The sequence below is a fragment of the Streptopelia decaocto genome (genome assembly GCF_964273445.1).
Source record: "Streptopelia decaocto genome assembly, chromosome: 1".
NCBI lineage: Eukaryota > Metazoa > Chordata > Aves > Columbiformes > Columbidae > Streptopelia > Streptopelia decaocto.
Window position 1 is genome coordinate 25,264,449 of NC_138663.1, and position 26,009 is coordinate 25,290,457.

At 38.7% G+C, this 26,009-nt stretch overlaps 1 protein-coding gene across 2 annotated transcripts in view; it reads right to left on the minus strand.

Moving 5' to 3' along the window:
- The window catches only part of CPED1 (cadherin like and PC-esterase domain containing 1), a 149,199-nt gene that overhangs the window by 60,164 nt on the left and 63,026 nt on the right, over window positions 1–26,009 (minus strand). For both annotated transcript variants that reach the window (XR_014185334.1, XM_082064825.1), the window contains 9 exons: window positions 25,793–25,935; window positions 23,819–23,891; window positions 22,086–22,253; window positions 20,961–21,065; window positions 17,756–17,925; window positions 12,568–12,635; window positions 12,190–12,234; window positions 10,148–10,334; window positions 6,356–6,524 (listed from right to left, as the gene is read on the minus strand). Coding sequence is in view for 1 of the 2 variants with exons in the window: in XM_082064825.1 (XP_081920951.1) it covers window positions 6,356–6,524; window positions 10,148–10,334; window positions 12,190–12,234; window positions 12,568–12,635; window positions 17,756–17,925; window positions 20,961–21,065; window positions 22,086–22,253; window positions 23,819–23,891; window positions 25,793–25,935 (1,128 nt within the window). In the remaining variant the exon portion in view is untranslated. The remainder of the gene's footprint in view (window positions 1–6,355; window positions 6,525–10,147; window positions 10,335–12,189; window positions 12,235–12,567; window positions 12,636–17,755; window positions 17,926–20,960; window positions 21,066–22,085; window positions 22,254–23,818; window positions 23,892–25,792; window positions 25,936–26,009) is intronic.

Genomic DNA, 26,009 nt, shown 5'->3' on the forward strand with positions numbered 1-26,009 from the left:
AGCCGCTGACTAAGACACCAGCCTAACAGCTCCATCTCTGATATTTAGATCCAAAACGAGATCAGCACAGAACAGCATAAATGTAGAGATCCATCAAAATGGTTAATTATTCCTCTGATTTATCTACAAAGCAATGCTTTAAATAATCACAAAAATCTTTTCTATAATTAAGAAAGCACAGCAAACCTTCTTTCCTGAGTGGTATAGATGTGAATGAAGCCAGAATATGCTAACTTAACGAAACATTTTGTTCTGAGATACACACAGAAATTAACAATCTACTTGCAAATTAGCTCAGTGTATCTATTATACACACCTCTATCTTCTATATCTTCATAAATACACATTTTAGAAGCACCAAGTTGTGTTATAAATTTAGGTGCTTGTTCACTTTATACTTATAGAGAATGGTGATCTTACACGCCTTGATATGTAGAACCTTTTAAAAATGTCGAGTGTTTAGATTTTTCCGAGCTGTTTTTTGACTGTGAATATTTAGGAAAATCACTAACAATTTCAGTAGTTTATGCAAGCGAATTTGCTCACAAACATTGCCTGGCATATATAATTGAAGAGAACTTAGCCATAAGTTTCTGTCAGGACAGGTGCTCCAACAATGTAATTTAGAATTGCTCCCCTGAAATTAATTGAATCATGTTGACATTCAGCAGTTGAAGATACAGGTTCTCACCTTTCTTTTTACAGCAGTTTCTCTCTTCTAGCTCTCTAAGCATTTTGTGGCTTTCATCTGAAATGCCTCCAATTTAACAACGTATTCTGTTTGCTATGTATTTTCTCCTCGAGTTTATGTGAACACTGATTCATCTTTCCTGGTGAGTGGATTGCAGGCATATAAAACAGAAAATAATGTACACCTTATTTAATAGATAGATAGCAATGAAAATGTACTTCCAGTGTTTTGTGCATTTCATCCCTAAATCCCTTCTACAATTTCTGAACATGAAGCTCCTGCTTATTTAAAGCCAGGTCTCTGTTGTTTTCTGCACAGCTATAGCTATTAATGTTCACTTGCAAGAGTTTAAACCTGATCTCAATAAGAATTTATTTCATGAAGAAAGCAAAAGCTGCCTTAAGCAGCAGTCACTACCACTCACCTGTGCCCAGCTGCTCATTCCTGCCCCTTCACCTGCTCCTTCCCTCGTGTTAGCACAGAGCAACTGGGAACCTTATCCTAGAAAGCAGCCCATTAGAAAAAAAGAAAAGTGTTCTCTCATCTGGTTCATGAGTAGCTGCAGGCAGGGAAAGGGATGCTTAAGTTGGCATTACTCCTGGAAAAAATTACTGTCATACTATGCTCTCACCAGCGTTTCTGAAGAAAATTTGAAGTATAGGCTTGAGCATTTCAAATCTAATAATGAGTAAGCTTTTTGCTTGTCCCAGCCACTTCCTCCTCGAAAACAGCTAGCATTCAGGACTGCAAAGTAACTGAGATCTACACTACTATAAATTGCAAATTTCAATCTCTTTTAATCAAATAACCCTCTTTGAATCAAAACATCTGCTTTTGAAGAAAAGATAGGCTGTTCTTTATATAGCAAAAGAAAAAAAAAAAAATAGACTCAAACTATTTTTTTAAGTTTGGGGCATTTCTTGCTGTTTTCTGAAAAATTCAAAACCACTGAAAAAACTCTCACCAGTTCTAGATCTGAGAAGACTGAAGAATGCAATGCATGACTGCTCCCATAATGGATATTCTTTGATTCTCTGAAAGGGACATAAACTCACTTTGCAAATAAGATACAAACTGGTTGCTGATACAATTAAGCTGTGCATTCAGTTCCAGAGATGCACTTTCGGTCCATTTTCCAGCAAGACACTCAGATCCAGAACTGCCAAGGAGCTTAGCTGCTGCTACAACAACCACTACAAAACTGCATCTGCACATGGCATATGCAATGACCTATGGACAGAAGAGACGGGTGGTTTGCAATGGGGGTAGAACTGAATCTAGTGCAGCTAATGGGAAATACTGAAGAGACTAATGTGCTTCAGGCCTGTTCTAATGTAGGACAAGTTCTGTGTTTCTGTCCTAAGCTTGTTTGGTTGTTTTGGTTTTGTTTGTTTGCTTTTATTTTTATTTTATGGACTTAATTTAATTTCTGCAAGGTTCTTCGAAATCTTTGCATGAAAGCACTAGGCAGACTTAACTGTCGTTTCTATAATTGACAGTTTTTACTTCTACTGTCTGGTATGAAGGGCATTGTAACTGTAATAGCACACAGTTTAAAATGAAGTAAAAACATTTTATTTTCCTTGGGAAATTTATAACTTGAATTGAAAAATTATAAATATTCTCATATCTTACATTAAAGAAATGAAATACTTTGATTTTGTTTTAAAAGGCTTCTTCCTTTCTAAAGAGTTTTCTCATCTCTACCCTTTAGAGACAATAGTAAAGTTAAATATAGTTATTATATTAGGCCTAGGTCCTAATTGCTTTTTTCATCAGTGGAAGTTCAGTAGACAGAAAGATAAATCAACGTCTTGTTGCTGGCATCTTTTTGCCAGCTGCATTGCAGCCATTTGGGGTTACAGAGTCAGCAACACTATACCAGTATTTCATTATCAGCTCTATTGGACTGCTTATGCTACCTGGACTATAGGAAATGAATATGATTAAAGGGCTTATAAAAATACAGGGGATAAAAGTAGTTAAGAATAAGGTGTTCTGTAAAAATCAGGAAAGTTTTCAAAGCTGTTCTCCTTTAAGTTCGTTCTCTCAGACCTGAGAAAGCTGTAGGACAGCCAGAGCTGCACCCACTGTGCTGCACTGATTCTGGAAAGTACTTTTTCATATTTTGTGTAAATGCACAGACAAAGAGAACGATACACATTATGGCTATAAAATATAATATTAGCTATCTATTACTTACAATGGAACTGCAGAGCCAAATAAATAACAGTATTACTAAAATACTAAACAAAACAAAAACCAAACCAAACCAAAAACAAAACAATAAAAAAGAGAGAGACCAAAAAATCATGTGGTGGCAGAACAATATAGATACGAAAGTTCACAGTGTCAAAGAAGATTCCCTAAACACCAGGTACTTTCCACTACTGCAACTAGGCAAAGATTAACAATCAGAGAGGTAGCATCCACACATTTCAAGTAAGGCATAGATAAATCTGTTTGCATGTTAAAGATAATGGGCAGTGCAAGAATGAGTAGAATATTTTGTTCTTTATGACAGTGTGTACATAGTCTGGGATCTTTCACTGGAGGGTAATGCTGATATCCCTATCTTAAGAGCTCACTGTTTTTTGCTGCTTGCTTTGTATTCTGCCTATCTTGGTATCACAGCTTCACAGGGGATAATGAGATGGCACCACTCCTCTCAAGGACACTTAATTTTAATATTGTCAATAATTTCATACAACTAAGTTAAAACACAAACCAATAACCTCTTTGCAGTCCAAGCAACACTATCAGAATGCAGAAGACATGGTGAGAGGCAACCAAAGCTGCTGAAGGTGCTATGGTGATGCCACAATTTATCCCTCGCTAATTTGCTTTTAGAAGTGCTATCAAAAAGTAGAGAGGACACTAATTTTTCCCCTCTGAGGGGCTGTAAGGCTTGGAACCACACACTTCTTAACTCAGTAGCCTTGAAATTAATCCAGGATTATTCAGCTGCATAAGAATTGTTAGAAGACTGGAAACAACATCCCACACTGTCTTTTTATTGTAACCTTCCTTATAGTATCATCTTGCAGTGAAACCTGAATATCCTAATGGGATTAAACATAAAAGAAGGTCAGGAAAAAAAAAGTTGCTGGATTAGAATTTTAGCTGAAGCTTTCTGTGAGAAAGACCACACCACTGTCAGTGACCTTTCTCACCCCATGCGTGATCCCAGTTGTGCCTAGTCAAGTGTCCAAGGGAGACTCCATCAGTTCATGCTGCATTTATCCTTTTGCTCCTAAAACAGGTGTCTTGTTACTAAGAGAACAAGCATTCATGTCATTGATCAGGGTGTATTAACCCCCCTGCAAGAACACATAATGTTCCCTGGTATGAAAAGCAAAATGTAATGATTCTATTTAAGACCTAAATTTTGTATTGATTAAAAAAACACTCTAAGAAAAAGGCATATAAATTATGTTTAGCCAATATGGAACAAAGGAAAAAAATGCAGGCTTTTGAGCATTTTAGAGTGCCATTTCTATCTTCAGCTCCAGCCTTTGTTTGTTTTTTAAATGCACTCTCTGATAAATTTGCCTTTAACATACCTAAAAAAAATTGTTTTAAAATATCATACTGTATCTTCACAGCTCTCATTAGATACTACAAGAATGCTTTTCATCTCACTTTATTCTGAACTCTTGAAGTCCTCCCTAATTCTGAACAATTATATTATTTAGTTATTCACAGATGAACAGAAAACTGAGCTCAATCAAAAGAAACTTCTAAAACATTTTTTATTTTTATCATTCTAGATCTCTTTGCCTTCACAGCACTTCAAAGATTCATACACACTCTCAGAAATTATATCATAAAACATTAACAACAGCATAAACTCTAGTGTGGGAGGATGTGTATGAGGTCGAATTTCTGTTCCTACATTCAGACACATGCCTTAAATTGGGTGATAAGAGGAACTTTCCTTACATCTTCCCAGTCAGTGTGTTCTTCTAGTAGTGTAACACCAGCTCAACTTATTGCTACTCTCCTTTTCATACTAATTCACACCTAATGTGTCAAGCTAATTGTTGAACACCTGAACTGAAATCTTACGTATTTTACATTTTTAATCTTATTTGTATTACTATAGCAACTGTAAGATCTAGTGCTGAGCTAGTACAAAGAGCAAGATGGTCCTTGACCTTTTGAGCTTCTAAGATAAGTGTAAGAAAAGATACAACAAATAGGTAAAGGGCCAGACAGCACCATAATCAGGTATTCAGATCAACAGGCAGCAGGCTATGACTGCTATGAGCATTTTCTCTGACAGTTCTGATTTTCAGATTGAGGTAATTATCATCAACATACAATTTGCTATCAACATTTACAATCTCTTTGGCTCCTGTTGTAAGTTTAGGTACTTATTTCTACACAACAACAAAAAAATCCCTGTTGATCTGTCCCATCATGTGAACTGTTCTGCCTTTTCCCACCCTGGTCTCCCATACTCTTCTGAAGTATATAGAAAGAAACCAGAGAAGGAAAACAAGTTTCACAAAAAGCATATATTGATATATAAAGATCTTCATAAAGAAGATAAAGAGAGGATTCCACATTTTACATGGATGACTGGATGACAGTTTGAACACTATGGTTTTGAAAATCCTGCTTAATGGTTGCAGAATTAATAGTGATGAAACATATTCCTCTGGAATGCTCCAATATTTGGAATGAGTTTACTAAATCTTTTAATCTGCCTAAAATCCCACAGGCAAAAGCACTGCCCTTCATTATGATTTACCATGTCACTTCCCTTTTGAATTGACTGGCTTATCTTTGCCCACTGTATCAAGTCTCAACTTTTAGTCCTCACACTCTGGAATTCAAACAGCTCTGCTCCAGACTGTGTCCCAGGTTTTCTATCTTATGAAGAATACCTTTATCACTGTAGTTTCACTAATTGAAAGTTTCATTGTTCCTTTCTTTCATTATCTTCCTTTCAATTTCATGTATAATGCAGCCGGAGACCCTCCTCGACCTGTTGCTTCCTAAGCCCTGTTGGACAGACTTTTTTGCATTCAGGACAACCACTGATTCCTAAGGATTGTTATTTTTTAGGAGTATTTTATTTGCTTTCCCAGACTTATACCTGGAAAAATGTGATGTAAGCAACAATCATCACTTCCTTCAGAGTCATCAGTGGGTTTTTTTCATTACGTTTTTTCTTCTTCTAGAATAAACACTTTTCTTTCATAAATTATGTAGCATCATTTGTATTGAACAGTGATAAACACACTGTCATAATAGATATCTTTCCTGGTAAAACAAATTCCATGGTTCCATTGTCATAGATAGTTACGACCACTGCAGTCTGCCCACTGCACAGTACTGAGGGACTGTTTTCTCACAGGTGAACAACAGCTCTCTGATGAGTGATGTTTTGGCTAACTAAAGTAAGGATTAATTAACCTGGAGCTCTCAAATACATGTTAATTGTAACAGGTACTTATGCTGGACTTTCTATATCCAAAAAAGTTGTGTAAATGCTGTATTTCATACAATTATAGCATTCAGAACTCAGATTCTAATCTCACCAAAACTGACTCTACACCCACTTTGGCCCATATACCCTAATTTGTACCACTGGATGAATAGAAAATGGTTAAATTCACTATTAATTTCTATAACAAAAGAAAACAGAGATAATACCTGAACAAATCCACACATCACATAGTCATCAAACAAAGGCAGACTAGGGCGATCCTCTCGATAAATTGTGATTTTGTAGCTGCTCACAACCTGAGGACTGGGCTGAGAATCATCTGTTACGAGAACAATTACTTTGTTCAATCCAAGGCCAAGGGGGTAGTTAGCAATTCTGCAAGGCAAAACAGGAAAGAAGAGGAATAAACACTAAAGAAACAAAGATTTACACTACTTCATCTATGGAAGATAGAGTTGCTCCTTGAGCCTTCTATTGGTAATGCTTCCTTTCTCTTACAAGATACATATGATTTAAAATAAAAAACAGTGTAAAACAAGAATTGTAACAATTTACAATTGTTTTCGGAACACAAAATACAGTGAAAATAAGTGAAAACAGCTTCAGTGACAACAATTCTGACATGAAATCTCTGAATGAAGCCACTAGGGACAACAATTTCTGGCAGGTCCAAGTTCATGGTGAAGTCAACAGGGAGACAAACAAGATCAGAGGTGTCAGCTAGCTGTTGAAATTGTCCACTAGACAAATATGATGGAGTCTCAAATGAACTGCTCAGAGTGAAAGATGAGAGCAAAGCTGCACTGTGCTTATCCTCCCTTGGCAGGGAAAAGAGAAATGCTGACAGACATAGAACCTGCACATCCAGAGCTTTTATTTTTCTATGTAAAGGACATATTGCTATTCTGCTTTCCTTTTACAAGGAAGAAATCTCCTAAGTTTTTCATATATATATCTGTGTTCACTGCTAAGGCAGTTTAACATTGAAACACTAAAAGGTTGGGTGGAATAATTTTACGGGAGCTTCTTTTGAAATGATTGTCTTGGTTTAACCTGAGCTAGCAATACAACCATGACAGGTGCTCACTCACCCCCTCCCCCTCCACCTCCAATAGGGGAGGGAATCAAAAAAGAAGGGAGGAACATGGATTGAGATAAACACAGTTTAATAAAATAACAAAATACTAATACGCTACCAATATATACATATATAAGATAAAAGATACTCAATGCAATTCCTCATGAACTCCATCCACACCGAGCAGCCAGTGCCAGGAAGCAGCACCTGGTCCCAAAGAGGTGATCCCATTAGAGAGAAAACAGGAAAAAGGCAGAAAGTCACAGAGTCCTCTGCAAAATGGCAGGATAGCAAAAGGCCGAACTAAAGAAAGTCCCAAACAGAACTCCCCCGAACAGGTCTCCAAGAATGAAGAGAACACAAGAGAGAGACCAAAAGATCCTGACTCTCCTTAAATAATTAGCATGATGCTAATGGGATGGAATACTCTTATTGGTCAGTCTGTATGTCAGTCAACCTCTTCCCCATCCATGCCCCCATTCCTCGATGCCTCACACCTGTGAGCAGAGTGCTCAGAATATCCTTGGCTCTCAGACCAGAGCAATTAAAAACATTAACTCTGTACTGGGGTGTTATCTGTTGTTCTCAAACTACGTCCAAATAACGACCGTGCTACCTATGAAAAAGCAAGGTTTCTAACTGCATGAAGAAAATTAACTCATTTGCAGTCAAACCAGTACAATGATAAATCAAGACTAATTTTTAATTGAAAATACAGGAAGCAAATTAGGCATTAGATTAGTAAAAGACTGCCTAGTTATTAGCAGACATTCTAGGTCAAAATGTCTGCATCATAGTCAGTCAAAAGATGGTGTGTGACATGGGCACTTCATGTTATGAAGCAAAGCTACCTCTGTAATGATTAAGGATTGTTTCTGCCAAGCAAATAATTGTCCCTACTCTCCCTTCTATCCACTCACTAATGGTTACATGTAAATAGGCCAGTTCTCTGTTTCTGAGGTACCTGACCCAGGAAACACCTTTTGTCCTTCCTAACATCCAAAACAAAGTCATGCCTAAAATGCCTACCGGGATTGTCCCTGTTGCTGTCTGTGGGAGAGCTGGTTGGGAAAGCCAAAACTGTACCAGGAATCAGCAATTAAACATCATGGATGATTGTGGATCAGTCTCAGACCTGATGTTTAGTGATGACATTTTTCTCTCCCCTGTCATCCAGCTCCATACTTCTCTAAAAGATCAGATAAGCTGAGGCTCTTGCTGACAACAAGACGACTGGCTTAGTGGATGAGGGAAAGGCTGTGGATGTTGTTTATCTGGGCCTTAGTAAAGCCTTTGACACTTTCTCACAGCATTTTCCTGGAGAAACTGGCTGCTCATGGCTTGGACATGCATAGACTTTGCTGGGTAAAAAACTGGCTGGATGGCCGGGCCCAAAGAGTTGTGGTGAACAGAGTCAATTCTAGTTGAACAGTCAAATCCAGTTGGTGGCCAGTCATGAGTGGTGTTCCCCAGGGCTCAGTATTGGGGCCAGTTCTGTTTAGTATCTTTATCAATGATCTTGATGAGGGGATCGAGTGCACCCTCAGTAAGTTTGCAGATGACGCCAAGATGGGTGCGAGTGTTGATGTGCTTGAGGGTAGGAAGGCTCTACAGAGGGATCTGGACAGCCTGGACCAATGGGCCAGGCCAATTATATGAGGTTCAAGGCCAAGTTCTGGGTCCTGCACTTGTGTCACAACAACCCCAGGCAGTGCTACAGGCTTGGGGAAGAGTGGCTGGAAAGCTGCCTGGTGGAAAAGGACCTGAAGGTGTTGGTCAAGCCAGCTGAACAAGAGCCAGCAGCGTGCCTAGGTGGCCAAGAATACAAACAGCATCCTGGCTTGTGTCAGGAATAGTGTGTCCAGCAGAAACAAGGAAGTGATCGGCCTCCTGTACTCAGCACTGCTCAGGCTGCACCTTAAATCCTGTGTTCAGTTTTGGGCCCCTCACTACAAGAAAGACGTTGAGGTGCTGGAGAGAGTTCAGAGAAGAGCAACAAAGCTGGTCATGAGGGGTCTGGAGTACAAGCCTTATGAGGAGTGGCTGATGAATCTGGGGTGGATTAGTCTGAAGAAAATGAGATTGAGGGGAGACCTTATCACTATGTACGGCTGTCTGAAGTGAGGTGGGTATCCATCTCTTTTCCCAAGTAACAAGTGATAGGACAAGAGAAAACAGCCTCAAGTTGTGCCACAGGAGGTTTAGATTGGATAACAGGAAAAAATTCTTCACTGAAAGGGTTGCCAAGCATTGGAACAGGCTGCCCAGGAAGTGGTTGAGTCAACATCCAAGACATACAGATGTGGCACTTAGGTACATGGTTTAGTGAGGGACTTGGCAGTGTTAGATTAACAGTTGGATTCAATCTTCAGGTCATTTTGCAATCTAAATGACTGCATGGCAATCCCTTATAGTGTAATTCTGATTAAAACGGATCATTCTGAATGAGTAAACTTGAATTTATTTCTTCTTTTGATCCCAGTTGCCCTTCTCTGAACCATGTGAGCAGACTGCTGGCTGGGGGACCAAGTCCAGTGGTGCAGTAGCTTAGGCCATCATGCAAAATCAAGGCCTGGATGTGAAAGATCAAATTCTTTGCTGTCTACTGTGTGCAGTGTAATAATGGTCTGTTCCCACCCAGCTTTGATGGTGTCCGTGACTGGAGAAGCTGACAGAGAAGTTAACAACTGCACTCCATAAAGCTAGGATTGATTATGACTTGAGAACATATTACCATTGCCTTTAGGACATTGACAAAGAAATACAAATTTCAGAGTGTTGAACTCTCTCCAACTTTCCTGTGACTAATTTATAGGCATTCAGTGCTTTTGGAAACACAAAACAATTCTGTAATATTCTGACATACTTCCAATGTTAGGGATACTTTAATTTTTTTACACACATATTTTGTCACTCATACCTTGGTCCTTTCTTGTCATCAAGGTGTACTTGACATTGACAATTAGATGGTTCTGCTCCTATCTTCACTGTCACCATGTCGAATGGCACTTCTGCATAGTATTCCTTGATCTTTGGATTAAATTGAGGATTCAAGTCCAGCTGTGGACTGGTGAAGATCTGCCTGATATGAGATAGGGTATCTTTATCTGTTCCAAGAAGGCATCAAAGAAAAAACTGTGAAATGTATGAACATTTTTAAATAACATGTAACTTCTGGCAGATTGATAACGTGTACAGTGGCAAGATTTTTAATGCTTGGTCACTCTGAGACTGAGAATCCTGCTGCAAGGTTTTAATGGAGTTTGTATAGTCACTTGAGAGAAATTTTTAGACTCTGAAGGGATTTTAATAATTCAATGCTCAATTACTCTAGTCAGAGTCACAAAACTCAAAGTCTGAGTAAGCCTTTGAAAATGCAAGGATTAGGTCTGGGAGATCCTGTCTCCAGTTGGTTAACTGAAACTTAAAGAAGAGTTAGGCCAAAATTCACAACCTACTTAGGTACCAGCCTGTGTACAGGGTTTATGTACATGTGCAATTCCCAATAAAAATCAAAATAAGTTAGACATACTGTTCATAAGAACAAGTCACATGGAGATATCTAGACCCATGGGGTCATTTGCAGTACAGCTTGAAGGATGTTATATTAACATTCCTCAATCAACAAATTCCAGCTCCTTCCCTGTGTATGAAATCTCCACAATCAAATCCTATTTGCTCAAATATATCATTTATTTTGTAGTGTTTGCCAAATGACTCATGAGAATAATTATTTGCTGGCAACCCCCTTATGACAAATATTTTAATCCAACCTATTGAATTCAGGTTTCCAGTACAATTACACATTCAAAACTTGCTTTCCACACATATTCTCTAGTATGTGCTTAAAACTGTGTACTTCAGAACACACTCCAACCAGGAAACTCTTTTACTATAATATCTGAAAAATCTTGTGGCTTAAAACATGGCTTAAAAGGGTCATAAAGGATGCAAACAGTTCTATGTGGGCCTTTTCTACCTTGAAATACCTGCCTTGAGAAACAAAACAGGGCAATTTCAGCACTCTTTTGCATAGGTTAAAACATAAAGGAAGTTCTTCTGGTGGAAGAGCAGAATTTGGTATAGATTTGTAGGGAAATAGAGGCTTATAAGTTGACACACAGAAGGTATTTTAAAAAATCCTACAGATTAGTATAAACAGTTCTCCAGATTCTGTATGTCTTATCTAGAAAGGTTATCTCACTACTAGCTTAAAAATGAAGAGGAATTTTCAAAATAAAATTTATTGACGTAATGTCAAAATAAAATAGCATGCAATCAGAATAGTGACTCCAGTCAGCCAGCCAAGGAGAATTTCTGGCCTCTGACACAGAGTTCCTGGAGGCACCATGAGATCAGTAACAGAGGGGAAATGTGCACACCACAGAGCAATTGTTTCATGTTTGTAAGGTGACCCATCAGACAATGTGTCAATGAGGAAGGTAGCAGAAAGCATTGCTCCCACAGAAGACAAATATACTTTGAATCTTTACATATCTTTACATATACTTTAAATATTCCTACAAGCAGATATTTTAGAAAAACTCTTCATCTCTTAAGTAGCTCTTTAAAACTCCACTGTTGAGCTGAAGACTGGCCTTATACAAGGTTGATTAAACTCCACACAAGTTTAAAGGTTATTCCACAAGAAAAAATGTATGCTAAAGTTCTTGGAAATAAGGGGTAAAAGTCTATTGACGTGCAGCAAGGGATCAAAGAGTGCTGCAATACTCTCAATAATATGTACACATAGCAATGTTTAACTTTGTGCTTGAGGCTTTTTAACATAAAGCCCAATTATTGAGTGATTCATAAACATTCTTGCTACCTAAAAGTCCTTTCTTTTTACATTGCAGCCCACAGGCACTACATTCATTGAAAGGTTATGCAGAAAAAAACAAGAAATTTGTTCAAGTAATCTCTTTTCTTCACACTTAGTGGTCTAGAAAGACCTTGACTTACCATAACTGCACTGCCTTTCTTTAGTCTTACTGGAATAGCGCAATGCTGAAAGATAAACAGAAACAATTAATAATTTTCTGCTCTAAACCTGATTTACAGTCATATAGGGGAAGGAACTCCCATTGTGTTAATTAGAAAAGATACAGTGTACTTTTATTCTTTTCAGTGTCAGATCTTTGCTTTAGGCTCATGACCACTGCTTGTGGGCTCAGCAAAATAACTTACAAAGATAAGGAAGATATTGGTCTTTTATATATATTAAACCAAGACCTTCCAGCTGCAATGCAAAACAATGTCATCTAAATAATATAAAATATCAGAAGTAGTACAAATTCAGGAAACATACCGTATATAAAAAATCTTACTCTGAATCCTTACCTTCATGAATCTTCCTGAAGTCAGAAGGAACGTTCTGCTTAGGACTCATGCTTTCCTGAGAAGAATCCCTGTCAATTCAAAAGCAGACATATTTCTAGATGAATGGAAGGAACGGAAACCAAGGAACTTTTTTCAAAGATTTCTATATGGCAAAGCATGGTACATAATATTTTAATAGTCTCCATGGAAAGATTAATCTTCTGGATTCATATTCCCAGCATTAGCAATATTACCTGAACTTACATGACAGAAAACACATATTCTATAATAAATAGCAGTATATAACACACAAAAAAATAAAACCAGAAATACTTTTCAAAACAAAGTTGAATGGTTGGTAAAAGGAAGAGCAGACATAGCCAAGAAAAAAATAATCCAAACCATATCTCTTAACTGGTGGTATGTTGTTTTTTTAACATACATCAGAGGTTGAAGTTAGACTTTGTTAAAAAGTATTTAAATATAAATGAAAGCCTGTATCACAGTGATTATCTGTTCTGAGGTTAGCATGAATTTATATAAAGGAACATGTACGTGTTGTGATTTGTTTGCTAATTCAAAACAAATCACATGCACAACATCTAGAACATGTATATAAATCCTCAGTGAAAAAAGACAATTGCAAAAATTCATTTACATGGAAGTGGTGCCCAGTTTGCTAACTCTGCAGATTTTTTCTTTCATATAGCATTCTGGGAGCACAGAAGAAGAAATGCATCAAGTGTCTCTCTAGACCACGTACTGGATCTCTGGCTGATAAGACCTTTTCAGAGATCCATTAGCATTTCTTGAAGCTTTCACACATTTTTCTTACAGGGTTTTCTGTAGAAGTCCTCATAAAGCATCTTCTTCCCAAATACGGCTACTCATTTAGTTCAGGTTTTAAAAGACACAAAGGCACTGTCTGTGCCAAGGAAGAGAGGAGACAACATTGCTCTGTGCAATCAGCCATCACTCATGTTTCAACAGGAGCTGCTGAAAGCCATATTGAAGTCGATCACAGTAAAATGCAAACTGTCCAGTAACGAAACAGATTTCTGCATTATCTCACCAAAATAAGGAAAGAATCACCCCATAGATCTGTGTGTGTCTGCATGTGCATGAACATGTACTTTGAGTTTTCAGGGTCTAGACACTGCCCTAGTTTCATGCACATTTGTGACTTCCTTCAAAGGAGGCACTTAACAAACTATTAGAAAGTTTGTTTTCCCACTTAAAAGTAATTTTGTACCCCTCTTTCTGCTTGCCAAGGAGGTAATGGTTAACATCTGTCAAATACATTTTTTCTCTTTGCTCTTTTTTGCATTGCCCAGTCCCAAACCCTATTGTAAGGTGAAAACAAGATGTTTTAACTCTATAAAATGCTGGGCTTTTGTTTAGTCAGAGGACACCACAGGAGTGTGGCAGCCACCCCCACTGCAAGGCCATGGCACCCAAAGGAACCTGCATGTGTCAACTCTGTAAAGAGATTGCAATTATCATCAGAGAACATTAAGAGACATATAATAAATCTATCTAATTACAGAAGGGTATCAAAATGTAATATTTAGAAATGATATTACAGAAATACTCAGATTACTGTGTTTATCTCTGCTGAAGACCAGGCTTTGTGATCAACACCATTAAGTATTCTGTTGTCCAAGCTCTGTGCAGTGGGCAGGACTGAGGAACAACACAAAGTTCTTCCTCAAGCAGGGAGCAGCTGAGGTCCTGGGCTCTGCAGAGTCCTTTCCTCCACACTCTGTTACTGAAGAAGGGACCCTTGTCTATATGAGCAGCCCCTTATTTACTTTACTCATTATATTGTAGTAGCTATCAAGCACAGATGAAGGCATTGCCTACACACTTTGCAATTAGATCTAATGAATCTAATGACTGTACGTTGGGTACCCAAGGTGAGTGCATGTTTGTGAATGCACCTTTTGAGAGATCCCCACCTTGTATGTCACAGACTATTGATAGTGAACCTGCTCTTTAGGAATCTCTCTGATTCAGCAAACAAGGATTGACAGCAGCAATAGCAATGTAGCTCTGATGCTCCGAGCAATCAGAAACAGAAGCAATGAAGGATGTGTAGAAATAGATAATATCCCTCCTTAGATTAAAATATAAAAAGGAAAAAAACTAGACAGTTTTGGGACCTGCCATGGATGTGTTAGTTGTGGATGGTGTTAGTTGTGGATGGTCACAGAGTAAAAACTGAGATAATATTTCAGTATTCAGTAGATTTATGAATTCTTTTTCTTTAGATTATGTTTTATAGGTGTCTCTTGAAAACGAGGAGCCACCAGTTGTAATTTTGTAAGATATGATCACTAGCAAACTTCTTCTGTTTGATTAACTGGCAGTGTGATCTCTGTTGTAGAGTGCTTGCTTGGCTTCGGTCACAGTTTCCATGAGAGCATTTAGTTCACTGAATGAAGTATCTTGATCTGGTCTACAAAACAGAAATACAAAATTGAAGACCCAAGACTGGGATTGGTTTCCTGGCACTTCAGCCAAACTGTCTGTCTCCCGCCCTTCCTCAGTCTCTCATTCCTCCCATTGCAGATCAGTAGCCTTATCCAGACTTCTTGCTGTTGTCTTCTTCCACCTCATAATTCAAACCATGTTTGTTTCTCAAACTACCCAGGTGATGAGCATGACTAAGTTAAACCCAAGAAACTATTTTCAGTCCAAATTCAGTTTGAGGGTTGCTGCTTCTATTTTGACCTAACAAAGGGAACCAGTAACACTTTTACAAATATATTAATTGATTTCATTAAAGCATTTGCAACTTTATTGGCCTGTTTAGGCTTTTGTCCTATACAAATACAGAAGGGTTAGGTTTTCTTACTAGTCTGATTCTCCCATGCTACCTTGCTGTCTGACACAGCCATACTTGCCATGGTACTTCGCAGCCCCTATTCTAAAAGACAGTAATGATGTATGTCTCAGTCATATCACAAGTTCAAACTGTATAGAGTTGAAAAGCCGTGTACAAACAACACAAGAAAATTTATTTCAGTGCACGTTAGGTAGCACCACTCCATCACTTTCAAAGAACTTTGTCATATGTTATACCAATACATCTGAGATGGTCATTCTCACCTAGGCTGCAACCATTTCATTATAGTTTGAGATGACTTTCTATCTAGAGTTCTTCTTGCTTCTTCTGTGGAAGGAATTCAGAGAATTCACTAATACCATTGCAGGTTTCAGTACTAGTCACATAGATGAAATGGGTTAAAAAAAGTAGACCAGGAAATGTCTTTACATCCTGTCTCCATGCTATGGATTCATGATCAGTGAACAGCATAAATATACAACAACATCTAAGTCAAAAGTCATTACTTTTCCATAAGTATCCATCCTTGTCCAGTTGGACAGTCAGCTATGCAAATCACTGCATTTTGTAAATGGAAATACCAATTTTTCAAAGTCAGAGAAATAAAAACTTAAATAAATCAACTGAACAACCTGGCATTAACTGAAGAAACTCAGGAAAAGTGTTCTGATATACAAAGTCATCACAACTGAGAATCTCAAAAAAAGATTAATCAAAGCTCAAAGAGAATGCATACCTGAGTTATCTGGGAAGTAAGCTCTACTCTTTGCAATTAAGTGTAATTACATGCATATCTGACACACGCATCACCATCAAATGCATGTAGCTATAGGGGTGGAAGATTATGATTTAGCAATGCCAAAACACGTTTTTTTAATACAGTAAATGAACAAAATAGTATTAGCTTAGCCATTGCAGAAACATACTGTGCAAAGAAGGAGATTGGCCTATGCCCTGGAGAAGGGTCATGATACTTCTCCATATTTATACACATACAATAATGTTCTGCCCGGAGAAGAAAAAAGAGGCCAAGGGGCTTGTTCAAAGTGAGTGAGTGGCACAGCTTAGATTAGAACAGAAAGCTGCTAAAGGTTGGTATGCTTTGATATGCAAACCTAAATATTTTGGCAAAGGGGCAAGAGCTTATACATGAATGCAAGCAGCTGCATCTTTGAGTTACTTTTCATGGGGTAGCTGGCAGTAACAATAATAATACTTAGCACATTCACAGAACTGTGTATTTTAAAAACATTAATAAACAGTTATCTGGTATTGTGTTTAAGTATAAGCTCCACTTTATAGCTAAGCAAACAAACATACAGATGACTCTCGACTTGTTGAAAGCCACACCAAATTCAATGAGGAACAAAACTAAAACTCAAGAAATCTTACAGATGCTCTATATATATAGTCACTATGGCACTGTCCAAGCAACATGGTCAAGATAATGCATTTGCACATTTTACTTGAGACTCAGTGGGATGGAATACACACAGTTTCTAGTGTGCCTCCATTCCCAAGCCCTTGTTTACAAATAATACATACCCGTAGTCAGTGAAGAAGTATGGCATAAATGTATATGAAATGTCACTAGCCAGGAGAGATTGAACATATTTTTAAACATTTTTAAAATTTTATACTGAACATAGAGTATACCACAACTTTTCTCCTTCCTGAAATTCCTTCCTTACTCCCTCTTTTCTTTCCTCCCTTTCTTCCTTCTGTTTTCCTTTCTTTATCCCTGTCTTCCTCCCTCCTTATTAAACTTAAAATTTCTTGCCAGAAGATCAATGGATCCAAACTTGCCATTACAATATTTTTCCAGCTTTTCAAAAACAGTTAAAATAAGGATCTCAGCATATGGTGCTCTTTGACTGCTTTCTTGTTGGACAGGAAATTTAGAGCCACTCAAAATTATTAGTCCCTCTTGGAAAAATCTTTACATGAAATTTTCATATTTTCTTTACAGTTTTGTTTCTAATTAGTGAATAAATTAAAATATGGCCTTAACCCTGGTAAGCACCCCTATTTTTGAGTTTATGGTTGTTCAGAAACAACCTACCTAATTCACTTCATATTTCTTAGAAAAAAAATTTACTGTAGGTTTAAGTTTTTAAGCCAGCATTCTTTGGATTAGAAAGTGAAGCAAATGGGCAAAACTGCCCTATGTAGAAATGTAGCTGCAACTGATGGCAGCACAGCTGACAGTGCACCATGATGGGATGATGGATCCTCATCACAACTGCCGTAAATACACCTACATCTACTGAAGGATCAAGTTTTATGGTGCTCACTGGAGCTACTGCAGTTAGTATCATTTGAGAAACTATTCCTGAAGATATCACATAATAGCTGTCTTACCATTCTGAAAGATTTGTATGTGCCTCTTTAGTCATGAACTGGAATTGTTCAAGTAAGCTGGAGAGCAACCAGTGCATAGTCAGGACTGAACCAAGCCGCCTCATGGGGTCAACCATGTGATAAAAGTCACGCAGTAAAGTTTGAATCTTGGGTGCAGTAGAAGGGAAAAGCTGAGAAAAGAGACACTGATTAGACACTACATGTTATAATAATTGTGAAATGCAAAAAAAAGTGAGAAAATATCAGAATACAGTGTATATGGCATACAGATGGATTTATATTAATGCTCTTTCCCACAAGTATAGAAAATTACTAACTTGCCCAGCCTTGGAAATCACAATTACTAGTGCTGACATGCAGGTTCAACTCCTTTGCCTCTGATTCAACTTTCAGATCTATTTAACTCAGTCACTCTTCAGAAAGCCTTATCCATTTCCAACCTTGGTACTCATCCAGGAGGTCTAGAAGAAATCCTGATATAGTGCAGACTTTCTGAACAACAGATCCAGATGCAGACCTTTTATTTCTCTAATAGTCATCACTTCCCTCATTAGATGCCACGCCTATTAACAGACACTGATTGTTATTCCTCCATCTGGTCTGGTCGAAGCAGTAAAGGTTGAGGGCTGCCTTGGTTGCAGTGACCACGAGATGGTAGAGTTCAGCATCTTGTGTGGCAGGAACAGAATAGCAAGTAGAATTGCAACCCTGGACTTAAGCAGGGCTAACTTTGGCCTTTTCAAGCAATTGCTGGGGAAATCCCATGGTCAAGACTGCTTGAAGGAAAAGGGGCCCAAGATAGCTGGGTGGCATTCAGAGATTGCTTCTTCCACGCTCAGGATCAGAGCATCCCCACACGTAGGAAGTCAAGGAAGGGAGCCAGGAGGCCTGTGTGGTTGAATAGGGATCTGTTGGGTATGCTCAAGCAGAAGAGGAGAGTTTACAGGTCATGGAAGCAGGGGCTGGCCACTTGGGAGGCATATAAGGCTGCTGTTAGAGGATGTAGGAAGGCAGCTAGGATAGCCAAGGCCTCCTTAGAATTACAGCTGGCAAAAGGGGTCAAGGACAGCAAAAAGAACTTTTTCAAATACATAGCAGATAAAAATAATACCAGAGGCAATGTAGGCCCACTGATGAATGGGGTGGGTGCCCTGGTGGCAGAAGATACAGAGAAGGCAGAATTACTGAATGCCTTCTTTGTCTCTGTCTACTCTGCCGGAGGCTGTCCTGGGGAGCCCTGTACCCCTGAGACCCCGGATGAAGCCAGGTCAATGGAGGAGTTTGCTTTAGTCGATGAGGACTGGGTTAGGGAGCAATTAAATAGTCTGGACATCCATAAATCCATGGGTCCAGATGGGATGCATCCGCGGGTGCTGAGGGAGCTGGCTGAAGTCATTGCTGGACCGCTCTCCATCATCTTTGCCAAGTCTTGGGAAACGGGAGAGGTGCCCGAGGATTGGAGGAAAGCAAATGTCACTCCAGTCTTCAAAAAGGGCAAGAAGGAGGACCCGGGTAATTATAGACCGGTCAGCCTCACCTCTGTCCCTGGGAAAGTAATGGAACAGCTTGTCCTTGGTGCCATCTCAAGGCATATCAAGGATAAGAGGGTTATTAAGGGCAGTCAGCATGGCTTTACCAAGGGTAGGTCATGCTTGACCAACTTCATAGCCTTTTATGAGAATGTAACAAGGTGGATGGATGATGGCAGAGTGGTGGATGTGGTCTACCTTGACTTCAGTAAAGCCTTTGACAGTCTCCCACAGCATCCTCACAACTAAGTTGAGGAGGTGTGGTCTAGACAATAGAGTAGTGAGGTGGGTTGCAAACTGGCTTAGGGAGAGAAGCCAGAGAGTGGTAGTCAATGGTGCGGAGTCTAGTTGGAGGCCAGTATCTAGTGGAGTGCCTCAGGGGTCAGTACTGGGGCCAGTATTATTCAATATATTCATTAACGATTTGGGCGAGGGAATAGAGTGTACTATCAGCAAGTTTGCTGATGACACTAAGCTGGGAGGAGTGGCTGACACGCCAGAAGGCTGTGCTGACATCCAGCGGGACCTGGACAGGCTGGAGAGTTGGGCGGGGAATAACCTAATGAAATTTAACAAGGGCAAGTGTAGAGTCCTGCATCTGGGCAGGAACAACCCCAGGTTCCAGTATAGGTTGGGAGATTACATATTAGAGAGCAGTGTAGGGGAAAGGGACCTGGGGGTCCTGGTGGACAACAGGATGACCATGAGCCAGCACTGTGCCCTTGTGGCCAGGAAGGCCAATGGCATCCTGGGGTGTATTAGAAGGGGGGTGGTTAGTAGATCGAGAGAGGTCCTCCTTCCCCTCTACTCCACCCTGGTGAGACCACATCTGGAATATTGCGTCCAGTTCTGGGCCCCTCAGTTCAAGAAGGACAGGGAACTGCTGGAGAGGGTCCAGCGTAGGGCAACGAAGATGATTAAGGGAGTGGAGCACCTCCCTTATGAAGAAAGGCTGAGGGAGCTGGGTCTCTTTAGTTTGGAGAAGAGGAGACTAAGGGGGGACCTTATTAATGTTTATAAATATATAAAGGGTGAGTGCCATGAGGATGGAGCCAGGCTCTTCTCGGTGACAAACAATGATAGGACAAGGGGTAATGGGATCAAGCTGGAACACAAGAGGTTCCACTTAAATTTGAGAAGAAACTTCTTCTCAGTGAGGGTGACAGAGCACTGGAACAGGCTGCCCAGGGAGGTTGTGGAGTCTCCTTCTCTGGAGACATTCAAAACCCGCCTGGACATGTATTACATTCCCCACCTGCTTTTTTACCACTTTTTCATCTATGTCTATTCTCTGGTCATGATCTCAGTGTTGTGCTGTTCCCAGTTCTCCAATTCACACTTGCTTTGTTTCATTATCATTCCATTTTCTTACCAACTCATTAGTAATTTACATAGTTTTCCTCCTTTTCCTTTCATTCTATTTTCTGGTCTCTGTTTCTGCTTTAGCTATTCTTTTCAGCGAATCCTCAACTCAAATTCTCTGTTTTATTTCTTTATCACTTCTAATTTAAATTCCAAAAATCCTCCAAAATAAAATCAGCATAAGCTCTCCCTGCTTCCCTGTCCATCCAGCCTAATGCACAGGCCAGAGATAGCAAAGAACGGTGATGAAAGTGAAATGTTAAGAGGTTTACATAAAATATCTATCCAATATAACAAACCCCTGTTTATTTTACCAGCTCAAATTGTCCAAGACTCTTCAGCTCCTGTATGAAAGTAATCATTGAATTTATCTCTTCTAAAGGCAAACATTCCTCATCTTCTCTGTGGTACGTTCCATCCTGTGAAGGAAAGGGCAGCATATTCTGGTGAAATCCCATGGAAGGCAATGTGTTTTCACAATACCCCAATCCCTCTGGTGATCAAAGGAACAAGTTACAGTAGCGCTCAACTTGCCCTCACCTCATCCAAAGTTATGTCAAACCAACTTCTTGATAGCTCTTCCTATTTCTCAGTCTAGAATAAAGTAGACTGCACTAGCTTTGTGTAGAAAAATACCCATAAAAACTACCATGGGAAGAGACTGCATAAAGTACAGACAATTGAGTGGACAGTTTGAAAGGTGGTCTGGTCACCTACGGGAGACAGACTTTGGTAATCACATTGTACGTCTGCCTATGTCTATGTCTGTGGCTTCCCACTTTATCCTGTCACAAATGTAGAACTCATGACCCTTTTTTAGTCACACCTGCCTGAGAGGCAGAAGCCACAGGGATAAATAAGTCCCTGTAATTCTTGCAAGCAGGGGGTTCCTCAGAAATGCCCCCTAAAAGTGTCCAGACTGAGAGAAATGCTGCTGAAGGAGAGTCCAGCTTGTCAGAAACAGATTTCACTAGTGATGCAAGGTTAATACAGACCCAATAAATGTAAAAAAAAAGTAATTGGATCTTGCATTCAGAATAAGACACAAAGTTGTAGGAAACAAAATTTAATTCTGATGCTTGTGAACCTATTTGTTTGACTTAATGAATTCTAGGTTTATGAAAACACACACACTGATATATTAAAAAAGACTGTTTTAAAAAATGATGGGAAAATTACTTTGTAAATGTTTTAATTTTGTCTTTAAAGCACTGTACTTTGGGAAATAACATAATTTGAGAGTGGAATTTTTGTTAAAGAAAATTCTGTTATTCAATATAATCACAGTTTTACTCATTATTTCCCCAAAATTCAGTAACACACAGTTTTGATTCAATAAATACTTCATTCTATAAATTGGTACCAACAATTTCATAAGGGCATACAATTCAGAATTAATTTTTTTCAAATAATTAATGAGAAAAAGTGGAATTAACAACCTTGCTCACAGTTGATCCACGTATTTTTTGTAAAATTTCTAAGAAAGTGGATGTTGAGGATTCATTAGATAATAGAAATTTAAAAGTATCTTCAAAAAGATACTCTTTAAAGGTTTGGTCCTGAGTATTTGATTCATCCTCATCTTGAAAGTCAAAGTTTCCATGCACCTGTTGGAAAACAAAGCAAGAATTCATAGTCTGAATATCAAGTCCAACCTTCCCATAGCCACATATACCAAACTGGAACTATTTATACAAAAAAGTCATCATAACACTAACAAAACATTATGAGACAGCAAATGCGGTACCACGTTTTCGATCAGAAATACACATCACATTGTTTGCTGCCCTCCAGTGGACAGAGTAAAACATTGCAGTCTCATTTGAGAGCTTTTTGTGTGGGTGTATTGAAATTTGATTAAAAAAATAAAATATCAGCTTATATGTTAACACAACTCTCTTAGGTGTTTAGAAGTTACTACAGATGAAGGTATAAGTTTTACAATATATAAACACAGTGAATAAACTCATGTTTACAAAATATGAATAAATTAGTATTTTAGCATAATCATGAATATCACTTCAAGCTGTCGGTGTGTGCATAATACAGTTTCCAAGGGATACTATTGAAGTCAAATGTCACATTAACTATCAACTGTTATTTTTTAGAGTAATCTGTATTTTCACTATTAAACACTACTTATTTACTGTACATTTATGGATTATAGCTGATAGTTCAGACTACTATACAGGCAGCTAGAAATTATGCCTTATGTTTAGTTAAACAAATCTCGGGATAATTTTTTTACAGCTTTGTGTACAATCATTAAATTGTAATGACATATCACATTTCTTATACTAGCTAAGCAAGTCTTACCAGACTAAGTAAGGATACTGCCTTCAGGGATTTTTAAAATTGTGCAAACTTTCTTTCTTACGTCCATTTTTCTTTTGTGTTGATAAGAACTTTGTTTTGTGAAGGATGGAGAGATTGACTGCATTGGTGTTGCCAGAATCTAAAAGGTTTTAACAGAGGATGAATTTATAAAGTTTTCTCCTGTAGCTTCCCAGGATATATTTACTATTTTTGTTTGCTTTTGTGTTCCATAAATATGGACAAAAAATATATACCTAGATATATACATATTCGTATGTATCTAGAGGGGTAAAGAGAAGCAGCTGGTAAGCAGTACAATTTTGGTCTCTGACCAGGCTGTTCTGAGGCAGGAGTGGTACAAAACTGGCACAGGGAGGTTTATGCCACAGGTTGTGTTTCTCCTGTTTTGAGGACTTTGAGGACCACCCAGGAAGAAGGCAGCACAGGGAAGATCAAAGCAGGTCATGAACTGAAGAAGTACAATACAGTTCATGGGAAGCTTTAACTTGTATTAAAAGACTGTTGTGTATTTTAACTTCCTCTCTTCCTCCTTGTTCTGGCACAGCTCATACCTAACTCTGCTTGCATGCAATGTTTCCTATGGATTTTGTTTTGCTGCTATTCACTTGGGGTAATAATCCCATAATGATAAAACTGAAAGGTTTGCACACTTAAACAGTGTGGTGAACTTCAGAGGAACTCTGACCCTTAAAAACTGGTTTGTCCCACAGCAACTCTCCACTTTTAGGCAAAATAAATATTAATTTACTTGGACATTCTTCAGAGCTTTGCTTCTCTGCTGTGTTTTTCCTCTAAGTCTTTTTGGGTCAAGCAACAATTTGTGTAATTTTCTCACCTTAAGAACTACTGGGTATATGGAGGTGCCAAATCCAATGTCAAAGGTTAGCATTTGAAAACATTGGCTGCATCTGAAATATAGTATAACAGGAATCGGATTCAGTGAGGTTAGGTACTGTTGTAAAATGTGTGCTACAATGACAGAACACACACAAAAGTCCAGAGAAAGCATGCAATATAGACTAAAAACAATTTCTAAGAAGAATCAGGAGCCTTAAACATAGATGGAGTCATATTGTGAACTGATTAAAACAGTGATGTATTAAAGTGTATTTATATAGTTTACTTTTAAACCAGTGAAGGAGATTAACTACACTGGAGGAGGAAATGCTTTTTGTTGAGAATGAGGTCCTGCAAAAGCTTTGATGACATTTGGAAGGCAATAGATGGTGAAACTCTCCAGGTTCATTGAACCCAAAGAGTTGTGCTGCAGCTACAGGGATTTCTGAAGGCAGGGGCTGGGAGCTCTGAGCAAGTCTCAGATTACATACACAAGAAATACCTACCTCATTGGTAAAAAAAGGTCACTGTTTGGACCACTGTCAAAATAGCTCCATCCCTATTATACTCCTCCCCTCCTCACCACCCTTTCCACTCACAATGTAATCTTTATTTCCAACTTGCATATGTTAAATAATGAGCTTTATATTACTGCTACTAAAACACCTGAGCTCTCAAATAGCTTTATAAAACATATAAAAGTAATAAACAGTAACTTATTTACTATTTAACATAAAAATGTCAGGGATGTGACATAACATATATATAATACATATTAATTTAAATTAGAAAAATATTACATAATAAACATTGATTTATATGTAACAACTCTAACACTCTGAGTGATTACAATGATTTAACACCCACTGAAACGTGACTGTTGCTGCCTAGGTGCATTTCATAGGGTGCCTTTCATAAAGAATTCTACAGTGCGTGTTGTTCAGATTGCCACCCCCAGCCACCTCTGAACTGTCTGGGCTACTCTAACACTAAACTGACACATGACAGAGGGCTCATTGAAGCTTTTTATATGTTAGGACTAGCCCAATTGTGAGTAATTTGTTTTCATTTGTGCTGCCTGAAACACTTCATCAAGACACAGCATCTGGTCATAAGTATTCATCATAACCTTTTCACAAATCAGAAACACTGGATGTTGAAGAGTCTTACTCCCTAAGCACAGCACATCCTCACTTTGTAAGTAAGTATGAAATAGAGGGGATTTTGTTATTTTAGGAGTCATGGATCCTCTACTGTTTTTGTTCTGTTCTAAGAAGCTATCTTGACAATGGCACAGAAGTGACCACTGTGTCCTGGTTTTGTTAAAAACAAGAACAGTCTCTCTTTTCGTGAATTTTCCTTTCAGCTAAATTCTTCTAAGTAACTGTACTTTTCTGAGTTTGGCTGCATGTTTTTGCAGATAGGAGCAATGGTATGCAAGGTTGCTGATAAAAACACGCATCCTATAAGTGAGAGGGGCGTATTTGCAAGGAGGGGCAAACAGAACAGGTGACTAATATTGACCAACTAAATATTCTATCCCGTTCACGTCATACAACCTATAGAAGTGGGAGATCATGAGGGTCTCACTCTCTTTGACTGTGGCCGGCATGTGAAGAGGACCCTGCCTGTCGTCCCTGTGATCCGAGGCCTGGTTCCAGATCCTGCATCCCTCAATCCAGTTCCAGTTTGCTGTGGAGTCCAGCCCACGACTTCCGGGTGCCTGCCCTGCAGCTGCTGGAGCAGTGCAGAGCTGGGAAATTCAAGATTGGTTTTGTATATTTCGTATTATTTTCTCTATTTTATTAGTAGCATTGGTAAAGGATTTTTAACTTTTTTCCAACTTGCAAGTCTCCTCTCTTTTCCTCCTATTGTTTTTCTTTGGTGGGGAGGGGATGTGGTTAACAGAGAGCATCTGCCATGGTTTATTGTTGCCCTGCATTAAATGTTGACAACACTGCAAGTCACTTACCGATTGAAAGAATTTGGTCCTGAGGCAGATGATTCACTGAAGATCTCAGTTATAAGTAGAAGCTTGCTTATGGCTTCCTTCATGTTGTTGAAGGCTTGTTGGGGAGAACCACTTTTGAAGAATAACTCAAAAAACCTTTGCAGCTGTGGAAGAGATTACACATGACTTTGAACTTTTAAGGTAAATCAGTGCTTAAAATCATAAATTAAAAGTCTGT